This window comes from Dermacentor silvarum, chromosome 1 (assembly GCF_013339745.2).
Source record: "Dermacentor silvarum isolate Dsil-2018 chromosome 1, BIME_Dsil_1.4, whole genome shotgun sequence".
Lineage (NCBI taxonomy): Eukaryota > Metazoa > Arthropoda > Arachnida > Ixodida > Ixodidae > Dermacentor > Dermacentor silvarum.
The window spans coordinates 278,758,885-278,771,743 of NC_051154.1; the positions used below are offsets into that span (position 1 = coordinate 278,758,885).

At 47.6% G+C, this 12,859-nt stretch overlaps 1 protein-coding gene across 1 annotated transcript; it reads left to right on the forward strand.

Moving 5' to 3' along the window:
• Positions 1 to 1,568: 1,568 nt before the first annotated feature.
• LOC119440815 (palmitoyltransferase ZDHHC15) lies at positions 1,569 to 2,507 on the forward strand. Its single transcript, XM_037705695.1, has one exon. The coding sequence runs from the start codon at positions 1,569 to 1,571 to the stop codon at positions 2,505 to 2,507; it is 939 nt and encodes a 312-aa protein (XP_037561623.1).
• Positions 2,508 to 12,859: the final 10,352 nt, after the last annotated feature.

Here is a 12,859-nt window from a genome sequence, read left to right on the forward strand (position 1 = left end):
CGAAACACAACAGGCCACACTTTGATTTCAGATGGACATGATGTGCCCACAAACGTGGCAATTATGGACTCACTCGGAATCCTCTCATTATTTACAAGGCGATTGCAACAATAAATAGCAATGGCACCTGCGGCGGAGAGCTCGTCCAGGGTTTTAGTTGGACTTAGGTGGGAGTCGACGCCCCGTGCGATAACCTTGGTGCACGCAAGGTGATGCGGGATAATTTCTTCTTCCTCCACTGGCCTCGAAACGTAACAACGGGCGTCCATTGTTGGCCCCGAAATGAATTGGACGTCGGGGTTGTTGCAGCTCGTGACGATTATATACCCACAATTGATGATCGGTGGCACAGCGAGAAATATACCTCACGCAGCACACACATACGAGAAGGGCTAGGCCGTGGAACATGAGACACAGAAGTCATGCAATGATAAAAACAAAACAAAATGTACGTAGCCATTAAATTATTTCAAAGAGCGTTGAACACTGTTGTTGTTATTGCCGTTTACATGTGGCACGAACGTACCTACAATTGGCGGCATTTCTCCTATCTCTTCTTTGTCTTCAATCTCGTTCGACTACACATGCACTTCCTCGCACATTTCAAGTTTTCTTTACTGTTATTTATTTTCTAGTCCTCAACACTTTTTCTGTCATCTGCAAAAAGAAATAAAATGAAACAGGCTCACTTTTTTTGAGGAAACTCATCTTAATTTTGCTCGAAATGAACTAAACAATATGCGCATTGGCACCGTTATGTCTGTCATGCCTAGTTCGGCTTATGTCACTGCGGCTAGGTTTAGAAAGTTTTCCCTATTCCAAGATTCTACGAAACTGAAAATGCGAACGTCGAAATTTAATCATTTTCCCTTTTCGTGGGACACTAAATGATGTCCCACCCCTCAATTAGAAATCTCCATAACAAAATTACGCTGCCGAATCCCATCATTACATTTTTACCTATACAGGTCCGCTCTGGCACCGTCCCCTGTGTGTCCTACCTGCCAGGAACCCGAAAAAGTTGATCACTTTCTATTGTCATGCCGTCGCTTTAGGAATCAGAGGCAGAAATTCGACTTTTAATTCCGGAAATTGGGTATTCCTCCCACTACTCAAAATATCCCCTCCTTCGGGGCTTCTTCATTGGGCTTTAGCCACAGGAACATCTGCGTGGCCCTCTGTAACTATATGTGTGACATAAAAATACTACCCTGTTTTTCTCTAAATAAAAAATTGGATAGCTCATTAAATCGCTAATTGTTATATCGAAATTATTCTAATACCAACAAAAAAAATTTTGCTCTTTATATATAATTTCAATTATTTTATTTCTGTCTCTGCCCGGTAAATCTCTTTCCTAATTATCATAAAAGTTACCCTGATTTACTTTTTCGTCTAGTTTTTTTTTCCTTCTCCCCTTTCCCTTTAACCTTTAACCGCGGGCTCCTTGGCCAATCCCCTGTAGTGGGTAAGCGCCACGGATGAGGATCAAGCAAGCAAGCAAACCATCGCCGCGGCGCAGACGTTCGTCATTGGCTCTTCCGTATACTAGAGAAGGCTTAGTCGCCATGGCGCTGCTGGGTTCCGACGGCCGCGGAGAAACCGGCGTCCTCCCGCCAGCCTTCCCGCGCAAACCTCGCAATGCCTCTCGCCGGAACCCCTGCGTCACGGGCATCGCCGCTCTGGTGCGGCTCCTGCGGGCCTTGCTCTGCCCGATAGCCGGCTGCCACAAGCGGTTCCGGGGCGCCTTCGCCCTCTTGCGGCTCATGCCCATCGTTGTCGAGCTCATCGTGCTCGGCTGGGAGTACCACACGTACGTGCTGGTGATGTGCCGCCACCTGCTTGCGGGCAGCGGCCTGGCCTACAGGCTCTCGCGCCTAGTCGGCTTCCACGTCACGCTGTTCGGCGCGCTGTGGCCCTTCGAACGGCTGCTGCGCACGCCGCTCAAGCCGGTGCCCGTATGCTTCTACGTGATGCAGCGCAAGGACAGCGACGACCAGCGCTACTGTTACCGCTGCCACGTGATCAAGCCGGACCGGTGCCACCACTGTCAGATGTGCGGCGCGTGCGTGCTCAAGATGGACCACCACTGTCCCTGGTTCAACACGTGCGTCTCGTTTGCCAACTACAAGTACTTCATCCTGTTCCTCTTCTACTCGTTCGTGCACTGCACCTACGTGTCCTGGACGACGTTCCCCCACTTTGGCATCACGCCGCGCCTCATCCTGGGCTTCTGGCCCGAGCTCAACATCACCTACCTCTTCCTCCTGTCGCTATTCTTCGGCCTGGCCTTCTTCGGTCTACTGCTCTACCACCTGTTCCTCCTGTGCTTCAACTGCACCACGCTGCAGATGATTGCGCGGCAGGGGATTCGACGCTACGACGTCGGCGTGTGCAGGAACATCGAGCATGTTATGGGACCGCACAAGCTGCTCTGGCTCGTTCCCGTCTACACCAGCCTCGGAGACGGAGCAGTCTTTCCCCTGCGCTCGGACATCGCCAAATAGGCATGGGCGGTGTGAGCCTGGAACGGGCGCGCTCGTTCGCTGCTTGCGTCTGGCGGCGTATTTGTGACGAATGGGAACGCGACATGGAGCCGGTCGGGACACGTGGTTCGTTGTTTGCAAACTGTCAAGGCCGCCTTCCCCAGGAGACCTTCGCCGGCCTAAAGCGAGCAGTAAACGTAGTTCTTTCTTTCTTTCTTTCTTTCTTTCTTTCTTTCTTTCTTTCTGTTCGTTTATTCTCCGCTTTTTTTTTTTGTTTTGTTAAAGCACTGAAGAACGAGGACAGACTGGGCTCGGATCGTTGCAAAAATGGGTAAATAGAATGCAATTGACTCTATCATATACAGAAGTTTATAATGTTATAGGTACAAAACATATTTACAGATAAGAAATTGTCGATTTGCTAATCGTGGAAGTCGAGGAGAAAACACTGCTGCAAAGCTCGGCAGCAGTGTTTTTCGTTGGCACGCTTATCACGAAGCTCTTTCCGCATATCGCTCTTCTATCAAAAACGCCAGGAGTGACTATCTCAACATTACGTTTCCCTCGCTATTGTCTACTGACCCATCCAAGTTTTTGAAAAGCGTTAAGCCAATGAAAGACACCGTAATAACACTTACTGATTCCGATGGACGTGCACTGCGCAACGAAGAATGCTGTTCCGTTCTTAACGATGGTTTTTCGCAATGTTTTTCTGATTCACGAGCAATTTCGGTGCCGCAGCTATGCGATCGCGGGTTTTTTTCCAATGGATTTTCTCGTGATTGAATTTGAAGGAGTCATTAACTTAATCCGGAAACTTAAGCTGTCGTCTGCCTACGGCACCGATGAGATAAACGCGAAATTTCTGAAAAACACTGAAGTGTACTCTTCTATAATTTTGTCACACATTTTTATGCAGTCTCTTCAGTGCTCCTCTTTGCTACCTGATTGGAAGGTGGGGCAGGTGATTCCCGTCTTTAAATCCGGTAACCAACGCTCGGCCTTTAACTACCGACCAATTTCATTAACAAGTATCCCTTGTAAGATGCTTGAGCACGTAATCTATTTTAACCTTATAACATTTCTTGAAACCAACTCATTCTTCACCAGGTTCCAACATGGCTTTCGTAAGCACCACTCGTGTGAAACTCAGCTTCGGTCTTTTACGCATGATGTCATCCTATAGCACTAGATAATAAAATTCCGGTTAATCGTATGTTTTTAGACTTCGCAAAAGCCTTTGGTTAAGTGTCGCACCAACTATTACTACTTCAGCTCAGCACACTCAACATCAACCCCAATATCCTCAAATGGATAGAATGCTTTCTGACGCACCGCACTCAGTACGTAACAGCTAATGATTGTTCCTCACATTCCTGCGCAGTTAAATCTGGCGTTCCGGAAGGATCAGTTTTAGGTCCTTTGCTCTTTTTAATATATATTAATGACCTTCCGTGTAACATCAAGTCATCCATAAAACTGTTTGCAGATGACTGTGTCATGTACCGGAGAATAACTAACGAAAACGACAACTACCCTCTTCAAGCCGATCATAATCGCGTCTCTGACTGGTGTAGTACATGGCTAATGACCCTTGACGTAAATAAATGTAAAAGTATGGCAATCTTGCATTTTTCTAACACTTCTGAACCTTTTACCTACACCTTGAATGGAACTAAATTAGAGCAGGTTAGTACTTACAAATACCTTGATGTTTACATAGCGAATGATTTATCATGGCACTCTCACATTAACTACATTACTAACAATGCTTGTCGTACTCTTGGTTACCTTCGCCGAAACTTTCGCCAAACGCCAGCACACCTTAAACTACAGCTATATCAAACATTAATCCGTCCAAAGCTCGAGTACGCTTCAGCCGTATGGGATCCAGCTCAATCAACGCTAATTGACACCTTAGAACCAGTCCAGAACCGTTCAGCTCGATTTATACTCAATAATTATGCTCGTACTACCAGTGTCACCTTGATGAAATCCACTCTTCACCTTCCAGACCTAGTAATGGGAAGAAGGATTTCCCGTCTCTTGCTTTTTCATAAAATTTTCTTTAATAACCAAGTACTTCGACAGGAATTCATCTCAGAACCTGCTTACTTATCATGAACGTGTTGACCACCCAAATAAAGTAGCCGTTCCTTTGTGCCGCACTAATCTCTTTTTACATTCTTTTCTTCCAAAGACAAGTAGAGAGTGGAATCACCTTCCCCCCTCCATCGCTGCCACTGAGGACCAAGCGTTGTTCAAGTCTGCAGTTAATGAACACTTACTAGTGTAGCTGCAAACTAATGTTGTTGTCTTTTTCCTGTGAATTCCTTTTATTGTTTTGTTCTTCTTTTGCATTGTACCCACCGCCTCTGTAACGCCCTCTGGGTCTTGGGGGTATACTAATAAATAAATAAACAAGCGGTGGAATGAAATATGATAGGCGTTACGTTAACAGACAAGAAGGCTGCGGTAAAGCAAACAAGCGTAGCCGATGTTCTGGTTTAAGAGGAAGAAATGGAGTTTTGAACAGGCCATGTAATGGCTTGGGACAGATAACCAGTAGTATTAGATTTACAGGATTGGTGCCAACAGGTGCAGCCGAGAACGGGAGAGAACTGGTTAAATTTGAAAAAAATTGCGGGAATAAATTGGTACCATGCTGGCGCAAGACAAGGGTAATTGAAAATCGTGGAGGGAGGACTTCGTCCTGCAGCGGACATATATAGGCTAGTGATAATTATATGAATACAAAAAGCTTTTCCCACTTGGGAAACCCGAAGATGCATAGCACCCGACTTTTGACGAGAACCCTGGTCAACATATAGTTCTGAGTTTCATTTTAAAGCGTGTTATTCCGACGGACAGATAACAAGAGATTGCGCCTGTTTCGAAAGAAGATTCGCTCAGTCAGAACCATTAAGGGACGTGCTGTCAACTGGACTGGCGATCCTGAATTTTTCAGGATCGCCAGGAAGAATTCAGGATCGCCAGTCAGTCTCTAGAGTCTGTAAAGGAGTACGTTTATCTAGGTCAATTAATCACAGGGGACGCTGATCATGAGAAATTTACAGAAGAATAAAATTGGGTTGGAGTGCAAGTTAAGGATCGCATAAAGAGCGATGGAATGAAAAATATTAGGCCTAACGTTAAGAGCCCGGAAGAGAGCGGTGTGGATCAGAGAACAAACGGGGATAGCCGGTATTCTAGTTGACATTAAGCGGAAGAAATGGAGCTGGGCAGGCCATGTGATGCCTACGATGGATAACCGGTGGACCATTAGAGTTACAGAATGTATACCAAGAGAAGGGAAGCGCAGTCGAGGACGGCCGAAAACTAGGTGGAGTGATGAGGTTAGGAAATTTGTAGGCGCAAGTTGGAATCAGTCAGCGCAAGACGGGTAATTGGAGATCACAGGGACAGGCCTTCGTCCTGCAGTGAATATAAATAGGCTGATGATGTTGTCAACTGTGACACGCTCGTAAACATTGATACTGGTACAAAAATTTTTCCTGTTAAATTAGTAAAAAAATCACCCACGATTACGATACTCCCTAATGCGACATTTGAGCGCAGCTCCATACGTGGTTTCATTGCGCGATATATTTGGCTGGCGCGGACAATCTAGTCTCGTGCGGCACGTTGCAAACGAAGCGAAGTGTGGCACGACTGCCTCGCTAATTTGGAGATCCCGACAGGCAGCGCGTGGGTGACGCGCTGCCTCCCAGTCCAGGCGCGCTACTCTGGCGCCATCTCGTAGTAATCGTCACCGTAATACGCTTTTCTTCTCACGCTTTCCCCATACCCTCCTACTCCGCTTTCTGCCTCATTGTCCCGCTGCACCCTCCTCCTCCGCCTTTCTCCTCTTGTCTTTCATACTCCACAGCGCTCCGCGTTCGCTCTTTCATTCTTCGCTGAGCTCGTTCGCTCGCTTACGCCACACCGACGCTCGACGCAGGAATGCACAGGACCGCATTGCCGAAAGTCAAACTAGGGACCATCACCCCTTTCCAAATCCCTCTCACCACTTCGTACCTATTGTAATTCCACAGTGCCCTATTTTTCATCACAGCTGCATTTCTGCTACCTTTAGCCGTCACATATTTTTCATGTTCCGTTAGGTACTCAGCCCCATTGTTTATCCACACTCCAAGATATTTGTACTTATCCACCACCTCCAGCGTAACCTCCTGTATCCTATGCTCGCTGCCCTGATTATCATTAAAAGTCATGACTGCCGATTTTTCTTTACTAAACTTCAAACCTAAGCATCTCCCTCTTTACCACAGATGTCCATTAATCTCTGCAAGTCTTCCTTGCTGTCAGCCATAAGTACAATGTCATCTGCATACATCAGTCCTGGTAATGACTGTTTAATCCATTCTCCCTGCTTGAAATAGGAAAGGTTGAAGCCAAGTCCGCTCCTCTCTAATTTTTTCTCTAATCCTTGTAAATACAGCATGAACAACAGAGGTGACAGAGGGCACCCCTGCCTAAGCCCCTGCTGTATCTCTATAGGCCCAGATACCTTGTTTTCCCATTTTATAAGCACCCTGTTACTTTTATAGATATCTTTTAAAAGATTTCTTACTCCATCTTCCACCTCTAGAGTGCCCAGTATGTCCCACAAATCCTTTTGGATTACACTGTCATAGGCTCCCTTGATATCCAGAAAGGCAAGCCATAGGGGCCTGTGTTCCTTTTCTGCTATTTCAATACACTGTGTCAATGAGAACAGATTATCTTCTAACCTTCTTTGTTTTCGGAACCCATTTTGTAGTTCCCCCAGCACCTCCTCGCTCTCCACCCATGCCTGCAGTCTGTCCTTTATAATCTGCATCACCACCCTGTAAACCACTGACGTCACTGTTATGGGACGGTAGTTAATTGTTTATGTCGGTTTTGTCCCCTTTTTCCTTATATATCATGCTCATCCTGCTCAGTCTCCACCCGTCGGGGGCTTTACCGTCCATTATCATTTTGCTCACTGCCTCTCTTAATGCTTTCTTAGATTTTGGGCCCAATGTCTTTATCAACATAATTGGGATGCCATCAGGACCTTTCGACGTGCTACTAGGAACCCTCTTCTCTGCCCTTTCCCACTCGCTTTGTGCCAGTGGAGCCACTGCACTGACTAGTCCATCCTCACCTGATTGAGCACATGCTATGTTTCGTTCTTTAAATTTTTCTGTCATCATTGTTCTTATATGTTCCATTGCCTCATCTCCCTCTAGTCGAACATCTTGAGCTGTAACTATAAACCTCTGCTCTAGGCTAGTCTCATTACTCAAGGAGTTGAGATGTTTCCAAAATTTCTTCGCTGCTTTTCTATCCTTTTTGTTCACTTCTGACAACCATTGGCTCCCCTTTCTTCTGATCTTCTCATTGATCAAATTGGATGCTTCCCTTCTACAGTTTAAGAAGTTGTTCCATTTTCTGCCTACATCAGCTTCTGGTTCACCCCTCTGCTTTGAATATCTGTGTTCCCTGGATGCTTCCTGGCGTTTCTCTATGGCCTTCTTAACCTCCTCATCCCACCAGCTCTTGGGTTTACGTCTTCTGTTCCCTTTTGTCCTGACTCGTACCTTAGTAAGCTCTAGCTCAAATAGTCCTGTTAAATTTGCATATCTCCATTCTGTTTTTGTATCCTCTGAAATTACTTCCTCAATTTGCTGGGTTGCTATTTCAAGCTGCTTTTCCGAGTAAAATATCCCACCTGGTTGTTCATCTTGCCTCCTACCTACTTTCATTTCCCTTCTAAAACTCACCTTAATACGTTTGTGATCACTACCTAGACTTCTGGAGCCATATTCATCTATGCTCATTACATTTAGCCTATCGTGCATCCTATGTGACATTAGTGCATAATCTACCGTCGACTGCAGGCTCCCTACCTCCCATGTTATGTGCCCTTCACACTTCTCAGTACTGTTGCATACAACTAAGTCATGCATTTCACACATATCCAGCATCATGTTGCCTGTTGAGTCTGTGCACCCGTCCATGTCTTCTATGTGTGCGTTCATATCTCCTAGTATAATAATCTCGCACCCTTCTCCTAGCTCATTAATGTCACTTGATATGCATTCCAGCATTTTTTTGTTTTCCTCTTTGGCATTTGCTCCTGTCCACAGGTATACAAAGGCAAGGAGTGTCTGCTCTCCTGCAACTTTCCCTTTTAGCCATAAATGCTCCTTGCATTCCTGTTTGACCCTTTGCCAGTTCATACTTTTATGAATGAATGCACCAATTCCACCCCCTTTTCTGCTGCCCTCTGTTCTATTGCAATATTCCCATGCATAGTCAGGATTACAGGGAGGTTGCTCCATGTCCCTAAGATGTGTCTCCACAAACCCGTATACCATCAGCTTTTCTTGCCTTAGTTGCTCGTCTATCTCCTCCCACTTCAGCCTATTCCTGCCACCTTGCATGTTAATGTAACCTATGTCAGAATGACCTTGCCCCTGGTGCTTACGTCTATTTCTTCTACCGATTCTACGTTTCTTGAATCTTGGAGCCTCTCTGGGTCCGTCTTCGTCTACCCTGGTGGTCTTAGGGCTCTGGGTCCCCCCAAAAAAGCCGTAGCTTGGCGCCCTATCCTACTACCTACGCTCCCGCCCGTGGCACCACTGTAGTGAATGCCATCCTGTGCAAAAGGCTGGGAGCCAGACTCGTACACTTCCCGGTTTACCTCCATTACACCGTACCCAAGTGGTCTGCTCAGACCCCTAATGACCCGGTTAGCCTCAAGCACCCTCCATTCCATCGCGCTAGCCTGGCCCCGGACATGTGGGATTGTGCATATGGTCACATGCACTTTCGCAGAGGTTTCTCTGAGTTTACGCAACCCAACCTCTAACTGTCCGTTTAGGTTCTGGCTCCTTCCCTTCAGCACATCGTTGAGACCAGCATGGATAACGACCAGATGTTCATGCTCGAGGTTGTCCGATACCACCTTCTGAGCTTTTGCCATTGCGTCAACCATGCATTTCCCTGACTGGGCCTCCACGCTCACCCGCCCGTCTGCCTTCGCTGTTGTAAGGACGCCCTCCTTAACCCTAGCTACGTTGGAGTCCCCCACCACTAGGACCCTTCGCTCTACACGTTTGCCTCCCGCCTGCGATTGTCGTCCTCCAGTTCGCGCTAGCTGGTTCTCCACCCGCCCTGCGCCACTGACACGTGACGATGTGCTCCCTGCCGTTCGTCCCTTCCCACCCGAAGCCTGCCACACTACCTCGCTGTAGAGTTGTGGAACCGCCGTGTTGCCGCCGGCTCTCGCCTGCTGTTCAACGGCCCCTAGGCGTCCCTCCCTGCTCTCATGGCATGCCTCTGCCTGAGTCTCCGCGCTGTCCCCGCCGCCCGCCTGAGCTGACCCGGGATTACGCGCCGCCTGTGCCATTAGCGCCTCCACCCGCTCTTCCAGCACGGCCCGCTTTTCCCGTTCTTCTTGTAGCTCGCCAGCTATTCGCTTTACCAGGACGGCCTCGGCCCCCTCCCTGTGAAGCAACTCGCCGATCCGAGTTTCGAGCTCAATTCGCCGCTCTCGCTCCACCTTCAGCTCCCCTTTGAGCTCTTCCACACTGGCTGCCCATTCCCCTTCCATCCGCCGCACAGCTCCCTTAAATCCTTCACACGACCTGCACGCGAAGCTAGACTCCTCAGCGTCGGCTAAACTGGCGAAGTGCGTCTCGTCCAAATAACACCAACGTTTGCACTCCTCGCACTGCACCAGCTCGTCATCACCCCTGTCCTTCCTAGCCTGCCGCGCCATTGTCCACCCGTCCACCTATCGAGAAAGCCCAATAAAATACCTGAACAAGGCCCCACGGTAAGCCGTACGGCAAACTCGCTATCCGGCTACCTCCGCTAGCTTCCCTAACGCGGTTTAAAACTGCCGCTTTACACTGCTTTCACCATGCAACACGTGCGCCACAACCCGCTTCCAAAAAAAAAAAAAAAATTAAACAAATTGAACTATTCGCTACCTACTAACGTCCTACCAAACTAACCAAGAAACTAAAAAAGCATGAAAAACCATATATATAGATAGCTCGGGTACCCTAACACTTCTATCAACCAAATAAGAATAAACAAAAATTGAACTTATTCACTGCTCCTGCTGCGCTGAGCTCCACTCGGCCACGACCGTCCTGTTCGGCTTCACTCGAGAAAAAGTAGTAGTGTTGGAAGTTAGCGCCACCTCGCGGAAAGCCGGAGAAACACAGCGGTCCCGGGCGAACAATAGGAGCGCGGCTGACGTGCCAGGCATCTCAGAGTAGAGGAGGCGCTGAGCTCTCTGTTTTTGTTCGGTCGGTCGAAGTAGCGTGCTGGGCTAGCGGCTGGAATGATGTTTGTGTTATTTGTGTCGCGGCGTTAGGGTGGCTAGAAATTCTAGCCACCCTAGCGGCGTGTTGACGAAGCCCTGACGAGAAAGCGACGGCATCGTAAAAGGTGAGAGAACGTGTTTTGAGTGTTTTTACCTTGCTTTTTTAAGTGTGTTAGGTTGACGCCGTAGCGTTAGCCGCTTTATCAAACTTAAGAAGAGCAAAAAGAAGGTAACATACGAGCACAGTACTCGCGGGACCGAATCCCGGCCACGGCGGCCGCATTTCAATGGGGGCAAAATACGAAAACACCCGTGTACTTAGATTTCAGTGCACGTTAAAGAACCCCAAGTGGTCCAAATTTCCGGAGTTCCCCACTACGGCGTGCCTCACAATCATATCGTGGTTTTCGCACGTAACCCCCCCCCCCCCCCCGTTTTTTTTTTTTTTTAAGCACAGTACTACGCACATGTTCTATTCTTAGAACCTGCACGTAGAAAACGTGGCATATCCCCACAATTAAGTTTCAGTGACGAATTTCATTAAAATTCCTGGGATGACTGATCGGGCCGGCGTATGCGATCATTGTAACGCGTCGCGATACTGCATCTAGTGATGCCTTCTTGTGGGATGTCTGATCGGTTGTGGTTCCGTTGTGGTGTGTCAAGTACGCTCGCTTTTACACGAGCCCATAGAAATCCGTACCAGCTACGTTCGTTAGATTATGGGGGTATGCACCATGTTTCTGGCGCACACCATGCATAATTATTTGAAAACTTGCAGCTTTCATTTATATTGCAGCTTGCGATTGCTCTCACTTTCCTGTCTAGTTTACTAACGCTGTGCCACGGGACTGACGAAAGAATGTTGCATCTGATAACTGAAAAAGAAAATGCTGCGTTTGAAATACTGTAGTTCAGATGAAGAAAGAAAAACACTATAGTAATGAGGTTGACCTTCCTTGCTCATAACAATTGGTGCATTGCAGGGGCGTAGCCAGAATTTTTTTTCGGTGGGGGGGGGGGGGCACGCTTCTGCTTTCCTCTACGTCACGTGATCGATAATAAATATCGGTAGTTTAAGCAGACTCTATACATGTATATCAAAGACATGGGACCGCCCCCCCCCCCCCCCTCGCGTGTGCGTGTGCTTGTGAAGAAATTAAAAAGTAAGCTCAGTAAATACAGTAAGTACGACAGGTACTGTGGGCGTTTGGAGCAACAGTCTCTCATCGCGCCACTGAATGGACCAGTCTTCAAAAACGCATCATTGAGACAACCCGTGCGATCGGAGAAGACATGAATTGTTAATTTCCGTTAAACGTAGATGGCGTCATCCTCGTCGGGGCGAAGTGCGTTTCACAAGTCAAGGACGGCTATACGCGTGGAAATGCACGTGTGACCAGGCTATAGCTACTCCCATAGCAATAGCTTGTTCGCTGCATCTTTGCGCTAGAAAACTTAAATATGCGCAAAAACACGTAATGCTTTTTTTTTTGTGAAGCTTTCGTCGCCCTGCTCCCTCATACGAGAGGGTTGCATTTCCTGCAGCAAGTGCATGGGCCGCTGTGTCTTCCGCTGTGTGCGAGCGTGCAGCCATCATTTGCCTTTACGTCAACAGATTCAGAATTGTACAGAATATTTCACCGCACAGCATAGATATGGCACGTGTACGCATTTTAAGTAGTGCGTGCAACTCATTTCTGCTTCACTTACGCCAGTGCAAACAGGAAGCGGCCTTGTACCTCACAGAATCTCGACTGATTGGTGTACTAGTGATGCAGGAATGAACTCCCGTCTTGTTCAGTGCATAGTGCACATAATCAATTTCTCAGGACGCGTGAACTCCGACGAGAACTGTCAGCGCCTGCAACAAGAGTTCACTCACGCTGTACTGCGCACAGCAGTAATTCATGCATGCTAGTCGGCTGTCTGTTTCGTGCATTCTGTTGCGAGTAGGTGGAATTTCACTGCTGTCATCAACTCCTTCGTGTGTACATTGCTGGTTTCGGATTCCACAACAAAACAGCAACTACCAGCCTTCTGT

Coding starts and splice junctions, on each gene's coding strand:
- LOC119440815 (XM_037705695.1), top strand. CDS start 1,569: ATGGCGCTGCTGGGTTCCGACGGCCGCGGAGAAACCGGCGTCCTCCCG.